At 44.8% G+C, this 20,543-nt stretch overlaps 1 protein-coding gene across 2 annotated transcripts in view; it reads right to left on the bottom strand.

The window, feature by feature from the left end:
• Window positions 1–20,543, bottom strand: part of KLHL5 (kelch like family member 5) — a 73,134-nt gene that overhangs the window by 33,235 nt on the left and 19,356 nt on the right. For both annotated transcript variants that reach the window (XM_075567866.1, XM_075567865.1), the window contains exons 2-4: window positions 6,189–6,371; window positions 2,958–3,094; window positions 315–511 (exon numbers count right to left, since the gene is read on the bottom strand). In XM_075567866.1, the coding sequence (XP_075423981.1) occupies window positions 315–511; window positions 2,958–3,094; window positions 6,189–6,371 (517 nt within the window). The remainder of the gene's footprint in view (window positions 1–314; window positions 512–2,957; window positions 3,095–6,188; window positions 6,372–20,543) is intronic.

Consider the following 20,543-nt stretch of genomic DNA (forward strand, 5'->3'; position numbering starts at 1 on the left):
AATGGTCCTTCAAGCCCCGTATCCTACTTTCCAGAGTGGTAAGTACTGGGACTTCTGGGTGAGCTCACCCCTCACTCCCCCGTCTTAAGATACTGTATTCCCATGCTGCCAGTATCCAGTTATGGATTCTTCTTCATGGAGAGATCTAGACCCCTTTCAATGTTTAAGGGGCATTGGAAATTATAACACAGAAAGTATGGTGGAGAGCCAGTATCAGAAAGAGCCAGCATCTGAATGACCTACAGTATAAAACATATATATTGTACATTACATTCAATGTTTGATACAGGTCATTCTGTGATGGTTAGACTTACCATTGTATAATTATGAGCCACTTTCTGCAGATCGGAACAGCCTTGTGCATCAGCAAACGATCGGATTCCCAGGCAGTTGGAAGGGTGGAGTTGTTTCATCAAGAATTTGCAGCATGCTTCCACAACCGGAGATAGCTGCAGTAGGCATGCTGTTGACAGTAGGCATTCAATATTATCTTCTTTTAATTCAATTTGACCTAGAAACAAGGAGTTTCACTGTCATTATACAGACGTCACTGGGCTAACTTTCTCCCTAGTAAAAATTGGCACCAGCACCAACATGATTTTTGTTTTGTTTTAAAGCAGCAGCCCAAGGTGCCCTTTGTTTCTTATTTTTTCCCTTTAATATGTGCATCAATACAATCCACACAATGATAAGTAATTATCTAAGGATGTCCAAGTCCCTAATTTGAAACCTTTGGGTGTCCCAAGATGAAGCCACTACATCATGTGGTCTGGTACTCCAGGGGCACCATGACAGTCACTACATCACGCCCACAGAGTGCTTGTTTTCGAGGGGAGATCGCGTTCTGCGCTCCATCACAATCTGTCATGCAGGCGGACTCCTCTTCGTTTTCTGGGTTAAGGGATGCCGCGATTACATAGAGCGTGGTTTACCAGAGATGCCATGGCACTGTGATGCCGCGGCCCCTCTGGGACCCAAAGGGTTAAGCCTATGTGTTGAAAATATTACATATTGTGAAAACAGATCATATGATTGAAAGGTAAACCCAAATGGGGCCGTCTTATGAGGTCACGGTTGATAAGAATTTAGGATCACTTTCCCTTACCTCACCCATCATACTTTAGTGTCTTGTTTACTAACACCACCTCCGTCGATCTCTCTGTGGACATAGCCCTGGGACCTCTTTTTTTTATCTCTAGGCAACCGTACCACATCTTTTAAGTGAAAATATGAACTCTATGCTGATGACACACAAACTTACTTTTCAACCCCAGACCTTATACCTGCTGTCCAGACCAAAGTCTCTAAATGTGTCTCCATTATACAGAGAGAGCTCTTCATACTTCCCCCAAGCCTGTCCCCTTCTCCATTACTGTTGGCAGCACCATCTTGCACCCAGTATTACAAGCATGGGGCCTACTTGTCACATTTAACGCCTCCTTTGCATTCTCCTCTCAAATTAAAATGAACCTGTTGTTTTTTCCTCTATAATAATATTGCAAATATACGCCCTTTCCTCTGTCGCCCTACTACTAAAACAACGCTGGACCTCATTCCCTCCCATCTCGACTATTGTAACCTTCTACTATCCAGCATTCCTGCCTCTCCCCTACTTTCCTAAACGGCTAGAATCACTCGCCTACACAACTCTTGTGTTCTGCTCAAGGATGTCTTCTGACTACACCTTTTGTATCTAACTCTCTCTCGCATAAAACCTCTCACTTTCTGCCCCACACCTCTGGAATGCCCTTCCCCTCAGTACCCGACTAGCACCCTCTCTATCCACCTTTAAGGCCCATCTTAAAACACAGCTCTTTAACGAAGCATTACAGTAGCACTTAAGTACTCACCCCTTGAAGTCACACTCACCATAACGCCCTCCTACTTTTTATGTAAGTTTTCCCTACATACCACTTAGATTGTAAGCTCTTGGGGCAGGGACTCCCTTTCCTAATGTCAAGTTTTTTGAAGTGGTTATTCCCATTATGTCTCATTATTTTGTTATGCATATTATTGCTGTGAAGCGCTATGTACATGAATGGCGCGATACAAATAAAGCCATACATACATACTGTAACAGAACTCAAAATGTAATCCTACATAACACAGCATCCTTTCAAACTACAATGTTGCCTCAAAGCTCACTGTACATTTTCACAATTCCAATGTATAAATGATATACATAAATTACAGGCTTGTGTTTTGCAAGCATACACATTACTTTAATCCCTGACAATCTATTAAAAAAAAACATTTGAAATGTTGAAGTACAGTAGCTTTTTAATAAACACTGTATTCTCTCTATAGAGTTCACTACGTTCTCCTTTAATCCTTTTATGCAGCGACACGGCGGAGATAATTCACTGTACTTGATGGATGTTGCAGGGATATAAAAAAATGATTGTCCGTTTTGATTACATGAAAAAAAAAAAAGTGCTATTTTTCTTATTGCATTAACAATGCATTTAATCTATTTCTACACACACTTTTGGGGTTTGACTTTGAACATTTCAGGGCTTGACACGGGGAGACTGAAAGAGAATGTCATACTTTTTAATGCCTTGGCATTTTTCACACAGCACACAATATATTTTGTTTGTACCAACACTGGATGGCAAAGTATATTTTTTCATAGCGGTTTTTTTCTTGACGTTAATGGTAATTGAGAATAAATAGGACACAAGCTTCTCTGAAAGTACACAAATGTCAAAAGGCTATTCTTACTATATATTCTACTATTTAACAATGTGACTATTTTTAATTCATATTCCTTGAGATTAGTGAACCAAATCAAGATGATGTAATCGTAAAAACGTATATACATTTTATACGGCAGCATACATTTTCTTTCCATGCGCATCTAATGTTGAGCTGTGCTGTTGCAGAAAAGCCAAATGCTTTGCATTTCTATGATTTCTCATATGATAAAAAAAAAATTAAAAAAAAAAATGCATTACCAGTGTATGAATACTGTACTAGGGCCCAAAGTGCATTTGGTTCAACACCTTCCATCTTAATTTCTTCCTGCTTTGCCTCTCTCACATCACTGGTAAACATGGCAGCAAAATAGTCCGATACAGAGGAGAGAACCAGCCTGGAAATATAAATAAGCACACACAACAGTGACCTATCAACTTGGCAGATACGTATTCATTCTTTCCCTAGTACGGACTGATACAGTTTACGTTTGACAGTTGTATGCGGCTGCTCATTTCAATTCATAATTGTACATCCTGCCTTGGCATTGTTTCTACAAGAGCGGCTGTAAATCATCAACATTTGACATACAACTAAAGTAATAATTACTTTATAAAGATGTGCTGGAGTAAGCAGGTTATTTTCAGTAATATACGTAACCATGCAGGTGAACTTACAGGTTTTTGGAGTTTGCTGTGCCTTGCACTGTTGGAGGTTTTTTTGTCACTTTTTTTTTTTACTTACTACAACCTTATTGTTTCTGATTTGTGAACAGATATATGATAGGTCATAGTATCCAACTTGGACTTGGACTTTTTCATGGTTGTAATATTAGCAGACAGGCTCACACTGGCCCATTGGGTAACAGGAGAAATCCCTTAAGGTCCAGACTGGCTGAGTGTCTTGGCATAAAATGGATACTCCCCACATCTTGGGTAGACTCCAGGAAACAAGCCACATCTCCCATGCAAGCCAGCCTAATCCGTGTATGTATGTTTATGTATGCATGAGTGAGTACATATATGAGCTTATGTATGTATGAGCAGAATCCTTATTATTTCTCTCTTGTCTGTTATGGCCCTATAGTCAGACCTACAATCTGTTTTCCCTGATGCCCCAATTCGGTAGCGTAAATAGCGCAGTGGAGGAGGAGCAGCTTTGTGGTTGAGGCACAGACCTGCAGTTTGGTTGTGATTGACCTAGATGTTTCCATAGACGGATCTTTTTTTTATTACAGTTAAAGCAGCAATCCCACCTAAGCAAACCCCCACTTTTAGAAATATTTCACAGAATGGAAACCCAGGGAGTACTCCAGAGCATAACTGCGCTATTTTCAGCTCTGTGTACGCCTCAGTTCCAGAGATTTAAAACAGTTCACTTCACCGACAAGTCTCTCAGGAACTAAAGTCGCCTAGGAGCGGAAAATAGCATGGTGCAGTACCAGAGAAAACCCAGTTCACACGCTGTGAACCCGAGGGGACAACAATGCTGCTGGAATCAACATCTTCCAGTAGTTTTTGTTTTTGTGACAAATGTGGATGTAACATCATTTTTTCTTGTTGGGACTTTTCAAAAATCACTACAAATTATGATTGTCTAACATATGACCTGCAACAATGACAAGAAGTTTGGGATGGTGGCTGCATCTTTTCCTGCTGCAAGCAATATACCTCAGAATGATCCCAAGAGAATCCTGTATTCATCGTGTATTCTGTGATATTCCTTTTTGCTCCAAGTCACAACTTGCAAAATCTTGGTAAAGAAGGTCAAACATGACTGAATGATTTCTAAATGGACCAGGTTTAAAAACAGCTCTATGAGCCGTGTGGGCATTTTGGAGTTGGGATGATAAGGCAGAAGATAAAGAAATCTGGTTGTTTACATGCCAATTTACTCCACCAAACAGTTATAACACAGTAGTGTGAAAACTGGTCACAGCTTCATTTTTCACCCTTAGGCTCGGCGGCGCTGAGCGGGCAGGCGCGCTCACGCTGGCCGCTCTGAAACACATTGAGGCAATGTGTGTGGCCAGCATGAGCAAGCGCCTGCTTGGCACTTTGATGCTTCCAGAGCAAGCAAATTTGATTTTGCCGCTTGCAAGCGCGTCACGTGAGCGGGTCACCCGTTGCGAACGAGCAGGGCGCAGCGCACGAGCCCCAGCACGCCCGCTCCCTGCCAGGCCGCAGCCATAGTAAGCGTCACGTGAACGAAGACAATGGTGGGTTTAAATATAAATACAGTATATACACTTAGATTAACAAAAAGTCTCACTTTAGCGTGTTAGTTATAGCTCAATAATACCAATGACTGTAGTAGTACAACAGAAACAATATTCTGTCTACCACTTTGAGTATATTGCAATCATGCATTTGTATGTTTTTTATATACCGAGTTTAAAAAATGCTTTGTTGGAGTAAAATGGTACCAAATAGGGAAGTTTTGCATTACAAATAGTTTGTTCAGATTTACTTAGTGGTAATTTATTCATACAGAAAATTCAGTTTGCAACTTGCAGAACAAGTTTTACGGGAGGTTTTGGTTTTGACTTGGTTACGTTACATAATTGAAGTGGAATTTAATATGGTCACAGAAAAGAGAACACACGAACAGTTTTAGCATATATATCCCTTATATAGAACAATAAAACAGGTTTGCTTAACCCATTAATTGATGGAGGAGCCTGCAATAAAACACATCTTTGCAATGCCTTGCAAGACCACTCAGCACTGATGATATTAACGGCTGTGGGGTGAGAGGTCAACATTTTAAAAAATATGGCAGATTAAATTTGGGGATTAGGCCCATAACATCCCAATATCTTTCACTAAAGCTTCACACGTCATCAGTTTAGGTGAAATCATCCTGGTGGACAGCTACAAGACCTGAAGGGCTGACGGACACACATGGAGGGAAGCAGGAATATAAAATCAGGGGCTGAGAACTCACAAGAGGTATGTGAATCCTACCACGCCAACATGTAAAGAAAAACTAATATGGAGGTGCCCCGACCCTCACTCAAGGGAGAGGCTGGTATTTGAGTGCAAAGGGTACACCTGGGGGGAGACTACATCTGACACTGTGCAGGGAGAGCGGTCACACTGGTACTGACTGAGGCAAGGGGGGGTGGGGGAGGGGCTTCACTGAGGACAGGGAGCCCACAGACCTCTGCGGGCCAGATTCAGAGTGCCAGGGAGGGGCGGAGTCCCAGCCTCTGTCTGTGTGATTTGCCCCAAGAGGGGCGGCAGATTAATTGACAACTTGGGCGCCCTAACACTTCCCCCTATTTAATAACTTAAGGGCCCCAACCACTCCCTGCTTAACAACATGATTGCCCCAACCCCCCTCCCCATGCCTAACAATTTGAGGTCCCCTACCCCCCCCCCCCCCTCCGCTTAACAACTTGAGAATCCAGACTCCCCCCGCCCCGGGGACAACATCGACTAGTACAGATCATCCAGGAAATGATATAACAAACTCACTGATAAATTTACCTATGAGCGGGAATTCTGCGATCACCAGCAATGAGGATAACATCACAAAGCTGTTTGTGCCGAAGGTAGTTTTCCATCTTCTTAAACGTCTGCTCCGCATGGTTGAGGGACTGGAAAAACTCATCAGGGGCACACGATTCCATGGTAGGGCAGGGTGATAAAGTCTGGCTGCTGTTGGAGGTCCTAGAGGCAGAAAACAACAACATGTTTTACCCCCCCATAAAGGCATCTTCATAGAAAGAAAAAGTACTTGCTCTGCTCCAGTGGTGGCACTGACCACGTGCAGCCGGTTTGGCTGCACTAGGGCCCACCCCCTTTAACGGCCCATCCTTCACGCGCTGGAACGCTGTTCCGACATTTATGTTAGCAGCTGTGACAGCGTTCTGACATTTCTAAAGGCCCCCTCCCTATACCCCCTGCACCCCCCCCACCTGCCCGGGGCACTGCCCGTAGCGGCGGGAGCCCACACCAGCACCTGGGTGGGCTCCCACCGCACCCGCTCCACAGGTAGGGCAACCGGGGGGAGAGGGGAGCCATTTATAAAAACTTTCAACAGGGCCCACCGCCGCGACAAGCTCCGCCCCTGCCCGATAAAGTGTATGCATACATGCATATTTACATATAAACACACACACACACACACACACACACACAATATTTACAGAAGAACAAGATCACTGCTCTGATTGCACTCATTGCCCTGTTACTATTGAAATTGAAATGATGTCTACGTTAAAACAAACAGCCATAGTGAGAAGAAGCGCGACGCAGCGGCAGATTTTTCAGCCAGCAACATTTTTTTATTTGGTCGCGCGACGGCCAGGTCACGTGCGCGGTTCAGCCAATGAGGGCGAACAGCTCACGTGACGTCACCGCCCGCCTCCGCTACACCTCCCTGTCACGCACATCATAAAAATCCTACAGGCCAAGAATCGCTCCAGTTGCAGGTGCGTGCGACGCCATGCGCTCCATCGTGCGCCTACTGAATCTGAGGCCTGAGGGGTTGCGAGAGGTGGAGGCGTAAGGGGGAGCGAGAGGTGGCGGCGTGAGGGGGAACATGAAGTGAGGGAGAGGGGCGTGAAAGAGAGCGAGTGGTGGGGGTGCGAGGGTGAGCGAGTGGTGGGGATGCGAGGGTGAGCGAGTGGTGGGGGTGCGAGGGTAAGCGAGTGGTGGGGGTGCGAGGGTGAGCGAGTGGTGGGGGTGCGAGGGTGAGCGAGTGGTGGGGGTGCGAGGGTGAGCGAGTGGTGGGGGTGCGAGGGTGAGCGAGAGGTGGGGGTGCGAGGGTGAGCGAGTGGTGGGGGTGCGAGGGTGAGCGAGTGGTGGGGGTGCGAGGGTGAGCGAGTGGTGGGGGTGCGAGGGTGAACGAGTGGTGAGGGTGCGAGGGTGCGAGGGTGAGCGAGTGGTGGGGGTGCGAGGGTGAGCGAGTGGTGGGGGTGCAAGGGTGAGCGATTGAGGGGAGCGAGACGAGGGAGAGCGAGATGTGGGGGCAAGAGGGGGAGCGAGAGGTGGGGGCATGTGGGGGAGGGAGAGAGGCGTGAGAGAGAGAGAGCTGTGAGGGCGTGAGGGGGAGAAAGCGGTGGGGGTAGCGAGGGAGAGAGAGAGGTAAATGTATAGTGTGTTTGTATAAACACGTGTTAACTGGTTGGAGCCCACCACGCACTACTAAACTCAAAAGTGTGCCCTTCGGCACAAAAAGGTTTGGGGACCCCTGTCCTAAGCAATAGTTTCGTTTTCTTGTGTCCTAACACCACATTTGCAGATTAGTCAAATAATATTCTTACTCATCTTGCTCACTTGGAGCGAATCTTATTTACCAGCATCACTTGTCTAACACTTGGCACAAAAAATATCACTGAAGCATCGAGGAAAGTGAGAAAAATGGGCCATGGGTCCTTCGAAGGGAGAGGGAAGGGCACGCATGGGCCAGGTGTGGAGATTAATACTTAAATTTGTCATTTTTAAAATAATTTGTGTGTTCTAAGCCAATGTATTGTTAAATGAGTGTGTTTCTTGCATTGCTTGGCAAATGTACATACAAATATGCAGTGGAAGTATATTTGTATTGATTTAGCCCCGACCGTGCATGCAAAATAGTTTTCAAAACAATGCTGGGAGTGAAAAACAGTGAAAAGATTAAGGACAGCATTCATTCCTGTTGGTCGTTTACATTTTTCATTAAAAAAATAAAAAAATAAACACAACTAATATTTCTCAAAAAATTTAAGCATGTAGGAAAGGGAATGTGAGGACACAATTATAAATCCTAGTTTAGTGGTAACAAGCTTTTTTTTAAAAATTTTAAGCATTAACCTGGGTTATACAACGGAATAAAATGGCTACTGTAGATCCATGTATCAGTACCAAAGCATAACGTTCAACTGTGGAGCTATGACGGAGATCGATTGATCGTTCTAGATCTAATTTATTTAAGCCAGAAACACAACACAACATTTCGACCTAGTGGTCTTTTGTCAAGTGAACTTCGATCGATCGAAGTCACTTGACAAAGACCACTAGGTCGAAACATTGTGTTGTTTTCTGGCTTAAATAAATTAGATCGTTAACAAATCCATTGTGCTTTGCGTTGCCCATTTTCATGTACTGCTGTGCCCTGCTCGGACCTTGGAACCGTGACCCCGACTACGCTGCTGCACCCTGTCCCGACCTTGGCTTGTGACCCGGATATTCTACTCGATCAGGACTCTGTCCCTAGGTCTGTGGTCAGCCTCCATATCCTGCCTCAGCCCTGAGGGTCAGTCAGGTTACAGACGAGTACTGTCACACAGAGTTACCGCATTCATATCACTCATTAGGGTCAAGGAAGAAGATATTAGTTGGTGTGTGTGCATTTCCACTGCAAATTCAGTGGTTTGCAAATTATAGATATTACCTTCAATTACAGGCCATTATCCAACTAAAATGATCTCATTAAGGGAGTGAGCACCTTTTATTTGCGTGTGAATTAGTACGGAGTTGATTTGTACATATTTTAGAAGGAGGCAATTTTTACCTAAATGCTTTTCATGACATATGTATCCATAGGAACAGTGGTTTCATTATCTTGTCAGTTTGCAAGGAGCAATGGTTCTGTTTTGTTTCAATTACAGAACTCAAAGCACTAATCTGTGCTGTTAAAAAGGTATTTAACATTAATAATTTAAATTCCATTAGCACCTAATTAAGCCAGGGAGCCGTGAAAACAGGAATCAATCCAGGCAGAAACTGCTGTAAAAATCGGTCTCATTAGAGCAGGAGAGGCCAACTCCAGTCCTCAAGGGCACACCAACAGGTCAGGCTTGAAGGATATCCCTGCTTCAGCACAGGTGGCTCAGTCAATGACTGTGCTGAAGCATGGATTTCCTTAAAACCTGCATTGTTATAATCCTCTATATTTTTGGTATTCTCTTCCCTGCCAGAGGGACATTGCAGTGCAGGATCTAACCGAGGGTTAATATTACATCATAAATAATGGTGCATTGGCTGCAAACAAACAAGAGCAATGATGCAGAAATCAATGTTCATGTCCCGAGAACATTTTAGGCAGGGTTATTATATACATGTACCGTACGTACTTGTTCATGTTGTAACAGATGATGGATAATATCTCTCACGCAGTCTGCCCAGTCCTCTTCCTATTTTAGACCTGTATTCCCTACTACTTGACCGCGAGTTTTGATTCCCTGTTTCCTGAGCCCTTTGAGATTTGTAGCGTCTGCTCTACTGTATTCATTCTCCCTTAAGATATCGAGCAATCATATATTGCATTTTCCCTCTCTCCTTACCTCATCAGATAATTGATACAAACCCGTCATTAGACCAAGCTCCCATCACGAGTCATACGGCAGCGATATTTTTATGTTACAGTATGTCATTTCCAACGCTGGAGTAACCAGAGACGGAGGTTCATTAAAATTAATTACTAATACTCTTGGACCTCTGCGTCTCCTACAATAAATTCCAGCATAATTGCACATTAAAAGCCCATTCTGACTCCTATGAATCACTATATTTTCAATTTGTATACCTCCTGAATTTTAAATATATGTATTTTGTATATAACTTCAGAGCTTTACTGGCCTGTACAAGTACAGTACAGAGTAAGCTGTACGTGATTTCATAACTGATTTTAGGATATGTACTTCATAAGAATGTACCCATTGCGAGATAGAAAAGAAGGCTCTTATTACCATCTTCAATAGCAACCCTGTTTGACATGTCCCAAAAAGGATTGCATTGAAGATCCAAGTATTCAGATTTCTTCAATAGCTAGTATCAATGAAGTTATGCCCTGCTCGCATCGCTTGGAAGGGGACGGTATGCCATTTTGCTAATGGAATGTTTTGGAATTTACGGATCATTTAGCACACAGAATGAATGAGGCTTACACACTCAGGCATATTCGTACAGATGTAGTGGGTGATGCCACTCCTTAACAAAGGCTGCTGTGACAGCCGAAACGTTGGACACAATTTGGCTTCAATAAATTATTGAATTTATAAAATCCGTGGAGCCTCTACTCTTCCTTTTTTGTGCATCCTGTACTTGGGATTGCAGCGGGCCTTCCGTCATTGAGTTAGGGAGCACCGGTAATCAGTAGCTCAGATTTTTAATTATTGATCTGCAAAATGTCCCCATATTCCACGAGCAGTGTGTGACATTTTCCTCCAGATAACAAAACATGTCCTGTTGTAATGTAGAATATCACAGTGTTTCAAAAAGTTCAAAGGCAGTGTTTGGTTCAGAATTACACACATCTCCTGCCAGATCATACCAGAATTAATAATAAAATTAGCTACATCTGTATCTAGTTGACAGTGGATCAAATCCTGGCAAAACAAATAAAAATAACGCCCTGGATAGATCAAAGAAAAAAATCCTATTACTTTCAACGTGAACTTATTTTTCCAGTTTACAATCCAAAACATTAACTTTGTAGAGAAAATAAAAGAAGTCAAATTACAAATCAAATCTTCCACTGTTTTCTCAAGATAAAGGCTGGTCGATAATGAACATTCAAACCACAGTTTTGAGAAGCAATAAGTTTTTTTCATCCTTATTGCTATACAATTGCTACATTTTTATACATTAACAAGCACTGTACTACCCAGCAGAGCCGGCTGGAAATTTAGAGGGGCTCGATGCCGGGGGGAGAGCACGGGGCCTCTTACCTGCTCCGGCATCTCCTCATCTCAGCGCCATCTCACTGTCATGGCAATGTGATGTTGCGACGTCACAAAGATGAGATGCTGGAGAGGAGAAGCCGGATAGAAGGCAAGGAGGCACTTACAGAGGCCCAGCACTCCCCACTACAATTGGTTTAACTGCTTTGGGGAAGAGCTCAGGGTCTCTGTAAGGGTGAGGTCCCAGTCATCACTGTGGCACGCGCGCTCGGCGGGGAAGGCGGCGCGTGCACAGCGCTAACCGCGATCTGCGGTCTTTCAGGGAGAGAGGGAGATTGCGACGGGAGTGGGCGTGGTCAGGGTTTTGAAAGGGCTTGGCCATGACCTCACGCGGCTGATTCGCCCTCATTGGGTGAACCGCCGGCGGGGGCGTGGCCACGCCTCCGTCGCAAGTTCTAAACTCAATGTCATTGAGTTTTAAAAAAACTGCCAGTACGGCGCAGCTGCACCTTCAGCGGGAAGGGGAGTACTGGGCCCAGCCCCATTGACGGGCGGTGCTTATACGAACAGCGCACGCCTGTAGCAGTCACTGGGACCGCAGCCTAAGCGCGGGGCTGGTGCGACTGCACGGCTCCGCCAATCAAGCCGGCCCCGATTACAACTATTGAATGATATGGAGTCTTAACAAATGGTATCAGGATGTGTGGGGAACACACGTGTTTGTGTGTGTCACACACCCGCTCTGTCTTTCCAAGGACATTAGAATGTTTGCATTGCAAGAGAATGCTGCCATGGCCGAGCTTATAGTGGAGGAGTTGCTGTTTCCGCGTCAAGCACACTTCAATTATTGGCTATAGCAGTTAGCCAAGAGCCTGTGCGCCTGCAGGCAAAGAGGCGCATTCACGCGGCAGTGGAGAATTATTTTTGTCTTTTCAGGTGGCTGTCGCGTGACGTCAGCGTCACATGAGTTGGTTCAGCCAATGAGCTTAAACCAGCTTTGTGACGCGTCCGCCACGCCCCTTCATCGCTGACAGCACTATGAGCAGTAAAAGGTTTCCCAAGACATAGGCAACCAGCTTGTGTGTAATAAGTGAAAATAGCGGATGGGTTCCCTGGAGATTATGCCAGACTGCGATAATGCCAACTGGGCCACATTCCCAAGAAAACTCCAAATTAAAGCAGCAATACTACATTCCCCCCCCCCCTTTTATTTATTATTTATTACTTATTGTAAAGCATGTAGCAATGAATATATCTACCTTCTTACCCAAGCTGGCAATCGTTTTGTGGTCGTTATAAATCTGTCAAAATCCTGATTGTGTGCCCAACAATGGCAGCTTCAGGTGGTGTAAAACCCAGGATAGGGTCAGCAGTGCACAGCAGATCGGAACAGGAAAAATGGAGCCCAGCACATTAAGCAAATTAAAAACATTTTATTGTTACAGGTGACACCAGGGATGGGTGGGCAACAGAAAACTAACGCGTTTCGAGCTTAGTCAAAGAATCATTCTTCAGAGGTTCTGTAGCACTGGACTTTGGTTCGATATTTGCCAACTATAATGGTAGCTTCAGTCAGTGTAACTCAGCAGCTAAAATATATCCTTATGTACCCTCCCATGCCTCCTCCCGGGCAGTGGTCCCGTTGCTCGGGAGGGTTTGTGCGAGTTGCGTCCACATACATATGGACTGTGTGTAAGGCAGCGGCCATCTTGAGGTTGGCGCTGCAGAAAGAGGTGTTCCTGGCAGTTCAGGATTTCCTCCGCGGACTGGATGCGGTGTGCTCAGTCCTGACAGAGCCGGCGAAGGGAAATCAAGACCCTGGACTAGGTCAGACCCGTTCCCACTAGGCCCCAACTAGTTTACCCTACACCGTAGTGGAGTATTGTAGGGCTGCCCAGTAGTAAGGGACCTGCCCTTAGTGTGTGTGAGTGTACGAACCAGCGACGTAGACGGAACCGCCGCAGAGAATTCCCCAGGATTGGTGGAACGGCCGCGCGGTGCTACCGACGTAAGGAGAAAGGGGATTGTGTTGGAGGCCCTGCATCGTGGGATCACAGATACGGCCTGAGGAAATACCCTGGTGTACCCGAGCACCCAGTAAGGTACCCACGTGCACCAACACTACACGCGGGAGGGTAGAGCTGCCCTCACACTTACTTTGGGTGTTGCCTTGACGGACACATTGCACCTTTAGGTATATACATTGGCAGGGAATTGTTAGTTATTATTGTGACTGTTACTGTTATTGTGTGGGTTCTGTGGGACCACAGTAAAGAGTGTTGCATATACTTTGTTCTGGTTGTGATTATTGGGGGTATACCGGATCTCGTGAAGGGCTATCCAGCCAACCCTAGGATCCTCACGGGTGGAGGAGCAGCACCAGTCACCACAGGCGCGGAGGCTAGGCTTTCTGTAAGCCTAACAGGTTAGCACCGTAACACTATTGTCTGCTGTTTCCCTAGGTCATTGTTTCATAACTCCAGTCCTCAGGGAACCCCAACAGGTCAGGTCTTAAGGATATCCCTGCTCCAGCACAGGTTCCCTGAGGACTGGAGTTGGGAAACACTGCCCTAGGGCAGGGGGGCGCAAACTTTTTTCCATGCGCCCCCCTGCCGGCGTTCCCCTCACTCCCGCGCCCCCCCCTAACCCCCACTTACCTGCGCTCCGGCGTCATGACGTCACGTTGCCATAGCAACGTGACGTCTCATGACCTCGCTGCGTCATTTTGACGCCGCGTTGCCATGGCGACGCAGGAAGGAAGCCGCCGGAGCCTCGGTAAGTAAAAGGTTTACAGAGGCCCTGCAGCTCCCCCGGCACTTAATTTATGTGCCTTCGGGAAGCGCGCGGGGCCTCTGTAAACCTCGCGCCCTCCCGCCGGCAGTCTCAGGGGGGGCGCGCCCCCCAGTTTGCACACCGCTGCCCTATGGGGTAGAGAAACGGTGTTACACTTACTAAAGAAAAAAACCTGGCGCCAAATTGTCAGTGGAATGTCCTGTATTCCTCAAGGGATCCGCACACTTGCTTGACAGACCATGCAAAGAAAAAAAACCACAAACAAACAAAGATCATAGCGCAACACTGTAGGGTGAGCAGTATTGAACTAATATACACAGACAATTAAGAATCCTAGCGACAATTAAAACAACTATTTTTGCTGTTTTTATGTGTTTTTTTTATATGTTTGATGTTTTGTATGTCTAAGAGTCCATGTAGTGATTTGGTACTAATGACATACAGGCTGTTTTAATTATAAACGATCAATTAATTTTAATTGGCTAGGGTATATTAATGTGTCACTAAGTATCATTGTTTTCAGCCCCTGAGGAAGTAGAGTGACATCTACGAAACGCGTAGGGCTAGTGGCACTGCCACTGTTTGATTGACTTTGGACTTATATGGTCGTTTGGCATTGGAGCCCTGCTTTTCATTCTGCCTGCCAGAGACTTCCCGTTGTTCCGGAGGAGGAAGTGAGGCGTGTGTCTACACGCGGTGCAGAGCTGTGGACCCCGCACACCAGCCTCCACGGCCGGAGATGTTCCGGTTACCATCATAAGGGACTGACTGGAGTTCGAGCCGCAGTGGAGCAGAGATCACACCCGGCAGGGAGATCATCTCTATCTAGGACTTGTTCCTACCATGCGAGTTTAAGCCTTGCTGTCTGTAAGTAGGGCTCCAATTTTTGTGTTCCAGATGACCTGCGGTCCTCAGTTTTGGCATAGTTCTTTTTAATAAATAGTTGTTTTAATTGTCGCTAGGATTCTTAATTGTCTGTGTATATTAGTTCAATACTGCTCACCCTACAGTGTTGCGCTATGATCTTTGTTTGTTTGTGTTTATTTCTTTGCATGGTCTGTCAAGCAAGTGTGCGGATCCCTTGAGGAATACAGGACATTCCACTGACAATTTGGCGCCAGGTTTTTTTCTTTATTTTGTGTTATTCTGTTAGTACTGACAGTATCACCGGGCAGCCATCCTTTATTAGAAGTTTTTTATTAATATCACACTGTGTTTTACACTTTAGCGCTAGTTCACATTTATTTTCCCCATTTCGGTGTTACACTTACATTACTAAAGGTAACATTATTTATTGTTACATTTTACAGCTCAAACTGCTGGGAAATTTGGCAACAAATTATTCCAAACAGGAAAGTGTTGCAAAGATCTTACCCTGCTTGGGAGGAGGGATAAAACTTGCTATAGAAATCAAAAGAATGCTCTAAAACTAATTAAAATGGCATCAAGAGGGGGGCGCATGTGCGGTGATGAGCCGAATGGACGCTTAGTGGGTCAGATCTGACGGGACTAAAATGGCGCAAGTGACCGCGGGAATCTCTACATTTCGATTAAAATAGTGTGGGATCAGCGGTGCCCAGAACTAGGCTTTAAAAAAATCAAAGAGACAGACTCTTTCGCGAAAAGCGTTGGAGTTCTTTAAACAGGCGCGAAGGCCTGAAGAAAACTAAGGCGCTGGGAAATGGCGACCCCCCATGTAGCACAAGGGAATCAGACTCTGAACCAGACACGTTAACCCAGATTCAAATGCGACAAGATAATCGCAGACCTCTTCAGCCACATAAAGTCTCTTTTCCACGAGGAGCTACAAACGTCCCTAGACCATAGGGACCATGAAATAGTGGAATTGGGTGAAAGAACCGACACGCTTGAATCAAAGACGGACGGACGTCATTATAGTAGACAAACGAGAAAGTGGTGGAGGAGATGCAGACCCGGATCGGCGACCTGGAGAGGAGGCTGACAGATTTCACCGTAACAATATTCGCATCCAAGGGATACCTGAAAGGGAATCCCATAGAGACCCATACCTACACCGACTTTTCAATCTTCTCCTTCCGACGAGAGAGGTACCCAATTCCAACTCAACAGGGCTCATAGAGCCCTAAGATCCAAGCAAGGCCCAAGAAACATGGTCCATTATTACAATATTAAGGAAGCACTGAGTGCTGCTCACAGGACCCCATCGATCGTGATGGAAGGGTCTCGGATCCAAATTTACGCTAACATATCAGCATCCACTTTACTAAAATGCCGCAAGATTAAAAGAATTACTGAAGAATAACATAATATAGATGGGGCTTGCTTTTCAGATTGTCCTCTAGTTACAAAGGTGCTCATGCGACTGTAAACCCCTTGAAGGGAGAGTCCTGCTGGGGAAGTGGAATTTGGAAGAACAATCCCAAGGCCATCCATGGAAAATTCATCGCCTAAACCATAACGACCTACATGGAACAAGATTCCCATTAGACGGGAGCGGACAAGAGCCCAGCAAACAGAGGCAAGCGAGACCATCACCAGCACCTGCTAGAGAAATACCTGTGTGATACTACTATATATATACACAGGAGGCACCTTAGACGCTACCCTCTGTCCCCACCTACCCCCTGATCAATTTTAACCATTAGTCGTTAAGTGTCTTTGCATAGATGTTAAATAAAATATTTTATATGTATTATTAAATGGTGTATGGGCTCCACCCAAGGATTAAATTATTCCTAACCATTTATTTGAGATAAGCGAGTGCAAATAGGTTCTTGCTGGGTTGTACCCCATCCCCCTCTGCATATGCACTATAGGTAGTAAGGTTGGTCTCATGAGGTTATAGATTGAGTGGTTGGACGTTTGCCGTGGTGTTCCACGGTCTCAGGTGGTTATAGCCATCTGTATACTAATGGTAATACTGTACATAGAGGTTTGGGTTTCTCTCTCCTTTTTGAGTTATCAGGGCTTAAGCCTATGTATAATGGAATGGAACTATTGAGGATATGTTATTCTGCCACTTATGGGTCTGGTCTTGGGGGCCTCTTCCACTTTACAAAAGGAGGCCCCACGGTTACTTAAATGTTATTTTTTTAAAGCTATTATTTTTAGTCCCATGTACACCCCCAGCTCTTAAGAGCAAGCAGGTCCTGTCCGCCCTTTACTTGCTACCCTTTCCTTTCTAAACCCTCTTTATTCAACGGTCGACTAAAACTGGGTTTAGATGTCCCCCCAGGTCCATGTTTATCTCCCTTTTTTGTTTCCTAATCCACCCCCCTCCCTATACACCCAGAAAATCCCCTCACCAACAACAGTTCAGCTTTCTGACCGGCATAGACGTGCCCCACATCTGGTAGAAGTGGGACTGTCCAACCTTAAACAACATCTAATACTAAAGATCTAAATAATTATAAAAACCAAAACTAACCGTCCGTACAACCAAAACAGTCCTGTGACCATCATAAAACTCCAGTCCCATAGCCGCATTTAGCGCATCCATGCCTATAACTTGTATTACACACAACATCAAAGTCCTGAATGGCTCAAATAAAAAGAAGAATGGGCTTCTCCAACTATAAGAAACTGGAAGCCAATATTGTCTTCCTACGTGAGACACCTTAAGAGATCTACCAGCTCTATATACATCGACAAACAATACCCTTCGGCCATCTTTGCTTCAGCTGGTGTCAATAAAATGAGGCGTGGCTATACCTAAACACTAAAATTAACTTTCACACAAATACTGTAAAACGAGACCCTGATGGCAGATACATTATGGTATCAGGGAGGCTCCAAGATACAGAAGTAACATTAGTGAGCGTCTATGCTCCGAACGAGGCAAGAGCACAGTTCTATGTCACCCTCCTAGACGTGCTAGAAAAATTTATGGCACGGTGCTAATGGGGGGGGGGGAGATTTTAATGAGGTGCTCGAGGTAAAACCTGGACCGATCCTCCAAAAATGGTTCCCAGGGCCTTGCCCGATTGCCAACCAAAGATTCTAGACTCCTATCTACCAAACTAGATACCTGATTGAAGGAGACATTCCCATACCAAAGATAGAAACTATAAATTTTTCTCCACCCCACATCAAAACACTCTCGTATAGACTTGATCTTCCCGGAAGCCGCAATGATCTCACTATAGATTTTTTTTAAATCACAACATTACTTGGTCCAACCACACCATCGTCTAAACAACTCTTAAATGATTCTTCCTCCTCCCCAAATACCTAAGATTATGGAGACTCAACAACTCCCTCGTGGCTATTCCCGAAATCCTGCTGGAGGTAAGCACGGAATTATGTCACTATTTTAAAGACAAATCGTACTCCTTGGACCACATCCTCCCTGTTGTGTATAGCCCACAAGACCACCATTAGAGGGATTCTGATTAAGATAACAGCAAACAGGAAAAGGCTCTGTAATGAGAAAATAAATCTCCCGTCAGCCCAATTAAATCAGCTCGAACGGGGGCCACACAGATAATTTCCTGCCACAGATCATGGAAGTTAGAGGGAAATGTATTCTATGTTTGATAGAAGCTACAGAAAGAGCAGTGAGCTGGACCTCCAAAGGTTATACGAAAAGAGAAATTCTGACCTTGACGGACTCCCTGACTTCTCTCCCCAATGTCTTTAAGATATTAAAAAATGTTGAAGCATTATCAGGCCTCCAGATCACTAATAAATCTAAAGCCTTAGCTCTAACCATCCCACAAGAGACGATAAAACGCCTTGAAAGTAATTTCGAGTTTAAATGGAAAAAATACATCTCTTAAATACTTACTGTAGGCATAAAACTCACTACGACAGTAAAGGACCTGTATAAAGCTAATTACCCACAAATAATTAAACCATGATAAAAAGCATGGAAACCTGGACGAAATACGCAATCTCATGGATTGAATAGATCCAGGCAGTTAAAATGAATCTCCTCACAAATATACTTTACCTATTTCATACACTTCCCATCCCAATTAAAAAAAACTCAGAGATAGTAGAACTCCAAATCCAAACATCTCGCTTTATATGGCAAATAAAAAAAAAACATAGTCCGAGGGAGATCTTGGTTTGTCCCAGGGAAATGGGTGTGGGGCGGGTATTAGCCATCCCATACTTTATGTCATACTATAGAGCAGTAAAGTGGAAGGTAAACGTGCGCGCTGGCCATCACAGATCTCCTATGGTAATCTCTCTTCAGTGCTGCTCCCCATCTCCCGTGATCAGCGGGGCTAGAGAACACTCACAAACACATAAACAAAATTTAAGTGTCCCACGTGACACGAAACTCGTAGGAGTGCCAGTGCATGCTGGGTAGTGGCGTGATGACGCGATACGCCCAACAGCGTCTACACCACTGCAGGAACTTTCACACAAAGATGCCGGTCTAGAGATTCCCCTCAGCCTTTACCATCTGCTATCCGGAGAGGGTTTTCAGCCCAGATTGCGGACATCCCGTTCGTGTTATTTACCTGCGTGGTGTTTTTGGATCTACATGATCATAATATTATTGTAAGTCTTGTACTTTTTAATATATGTCCTTATAAATTTATATATATTTTTTGCACTTTCAGCGATTATCTTCTCTTCTTTTGCGCCCCCATTCTTTTTGATTATACTATAGGGCAGCCCAAATGACCCGCTTACTCCCTGGCACGTTCAAAAAAGGCACAAAAGGTTTGGGTGGATATAGAGAGAGAAGTAACAGCCCGACTCCTATAATCTCGCTTTATTGGCTCCTGACAAATAGGTCCCCCCGGTGCTATCTCACATCCAATAGTGTCACACTGCTCAGAATGTAGACTTCATGAAATTCAAGTATTGTTTCATTTCCAGGCCCTCCCCCATGCTAACCACCCTGGGCAACCCTCAATTCCCCCCTGGCATGTCCCACTCTGACTTTGATTGGTGGGAGTGAAGAACTTATCGACATGGAGTTCCCCCTTCTGAATATTTCCATTATAATCAAATACGCCACTTTGTTCGCTCCTTGTAGTCCCACACCTCTTCATGTTTAAATACTTACTTCGAGGAGATGTGTCAATCCTCCCCTATGAGTCCGAGTCTGATATTGTTTTACCAAAAACATTGTCCCGATCATCAAAAATAAGAAATTCATTTTTATGAGTCAATGGGAGGTAGATATAGGACAAACATTACAGATGGAAGACTAGGAGAACATATGGGTAGCCACAGCCAAAAGTTCCAATAAAACACATAAAAGAAAATGGGTACAAGATCCTATACCCAACCAGACGTCAAAAGAACTACCCCTCGGCTTCCCTACTCTGTTTTAGGGGATTAGGCCAGCCAGGGTCAATGTTCCACATCTGGTGGACCTGTCCTCAGATGGCCAACAGGTCAATCTATTGGTGAACTCTACCCTAGGCACTAACCTCCAAATGCCCCCTTGGAAGTGCTTCTTAATACACCAATACCAGATGTTTCAAAGGTGAAACAT

This window comes from Ascaphus truei, chromosome 1, assembly GCF_040206685.1.
Source record: "Ascaphus truei isolate aAscTru1 chromosome 1, aAscTru1.hap1, whole genome shotgun sequence".
Taxonomy (NCBI): Eukaryota; Metazoa; Chordata; class Amphibia; order Anura; family Ascaphidae; genus Ascaphus; species Ascaphus truei.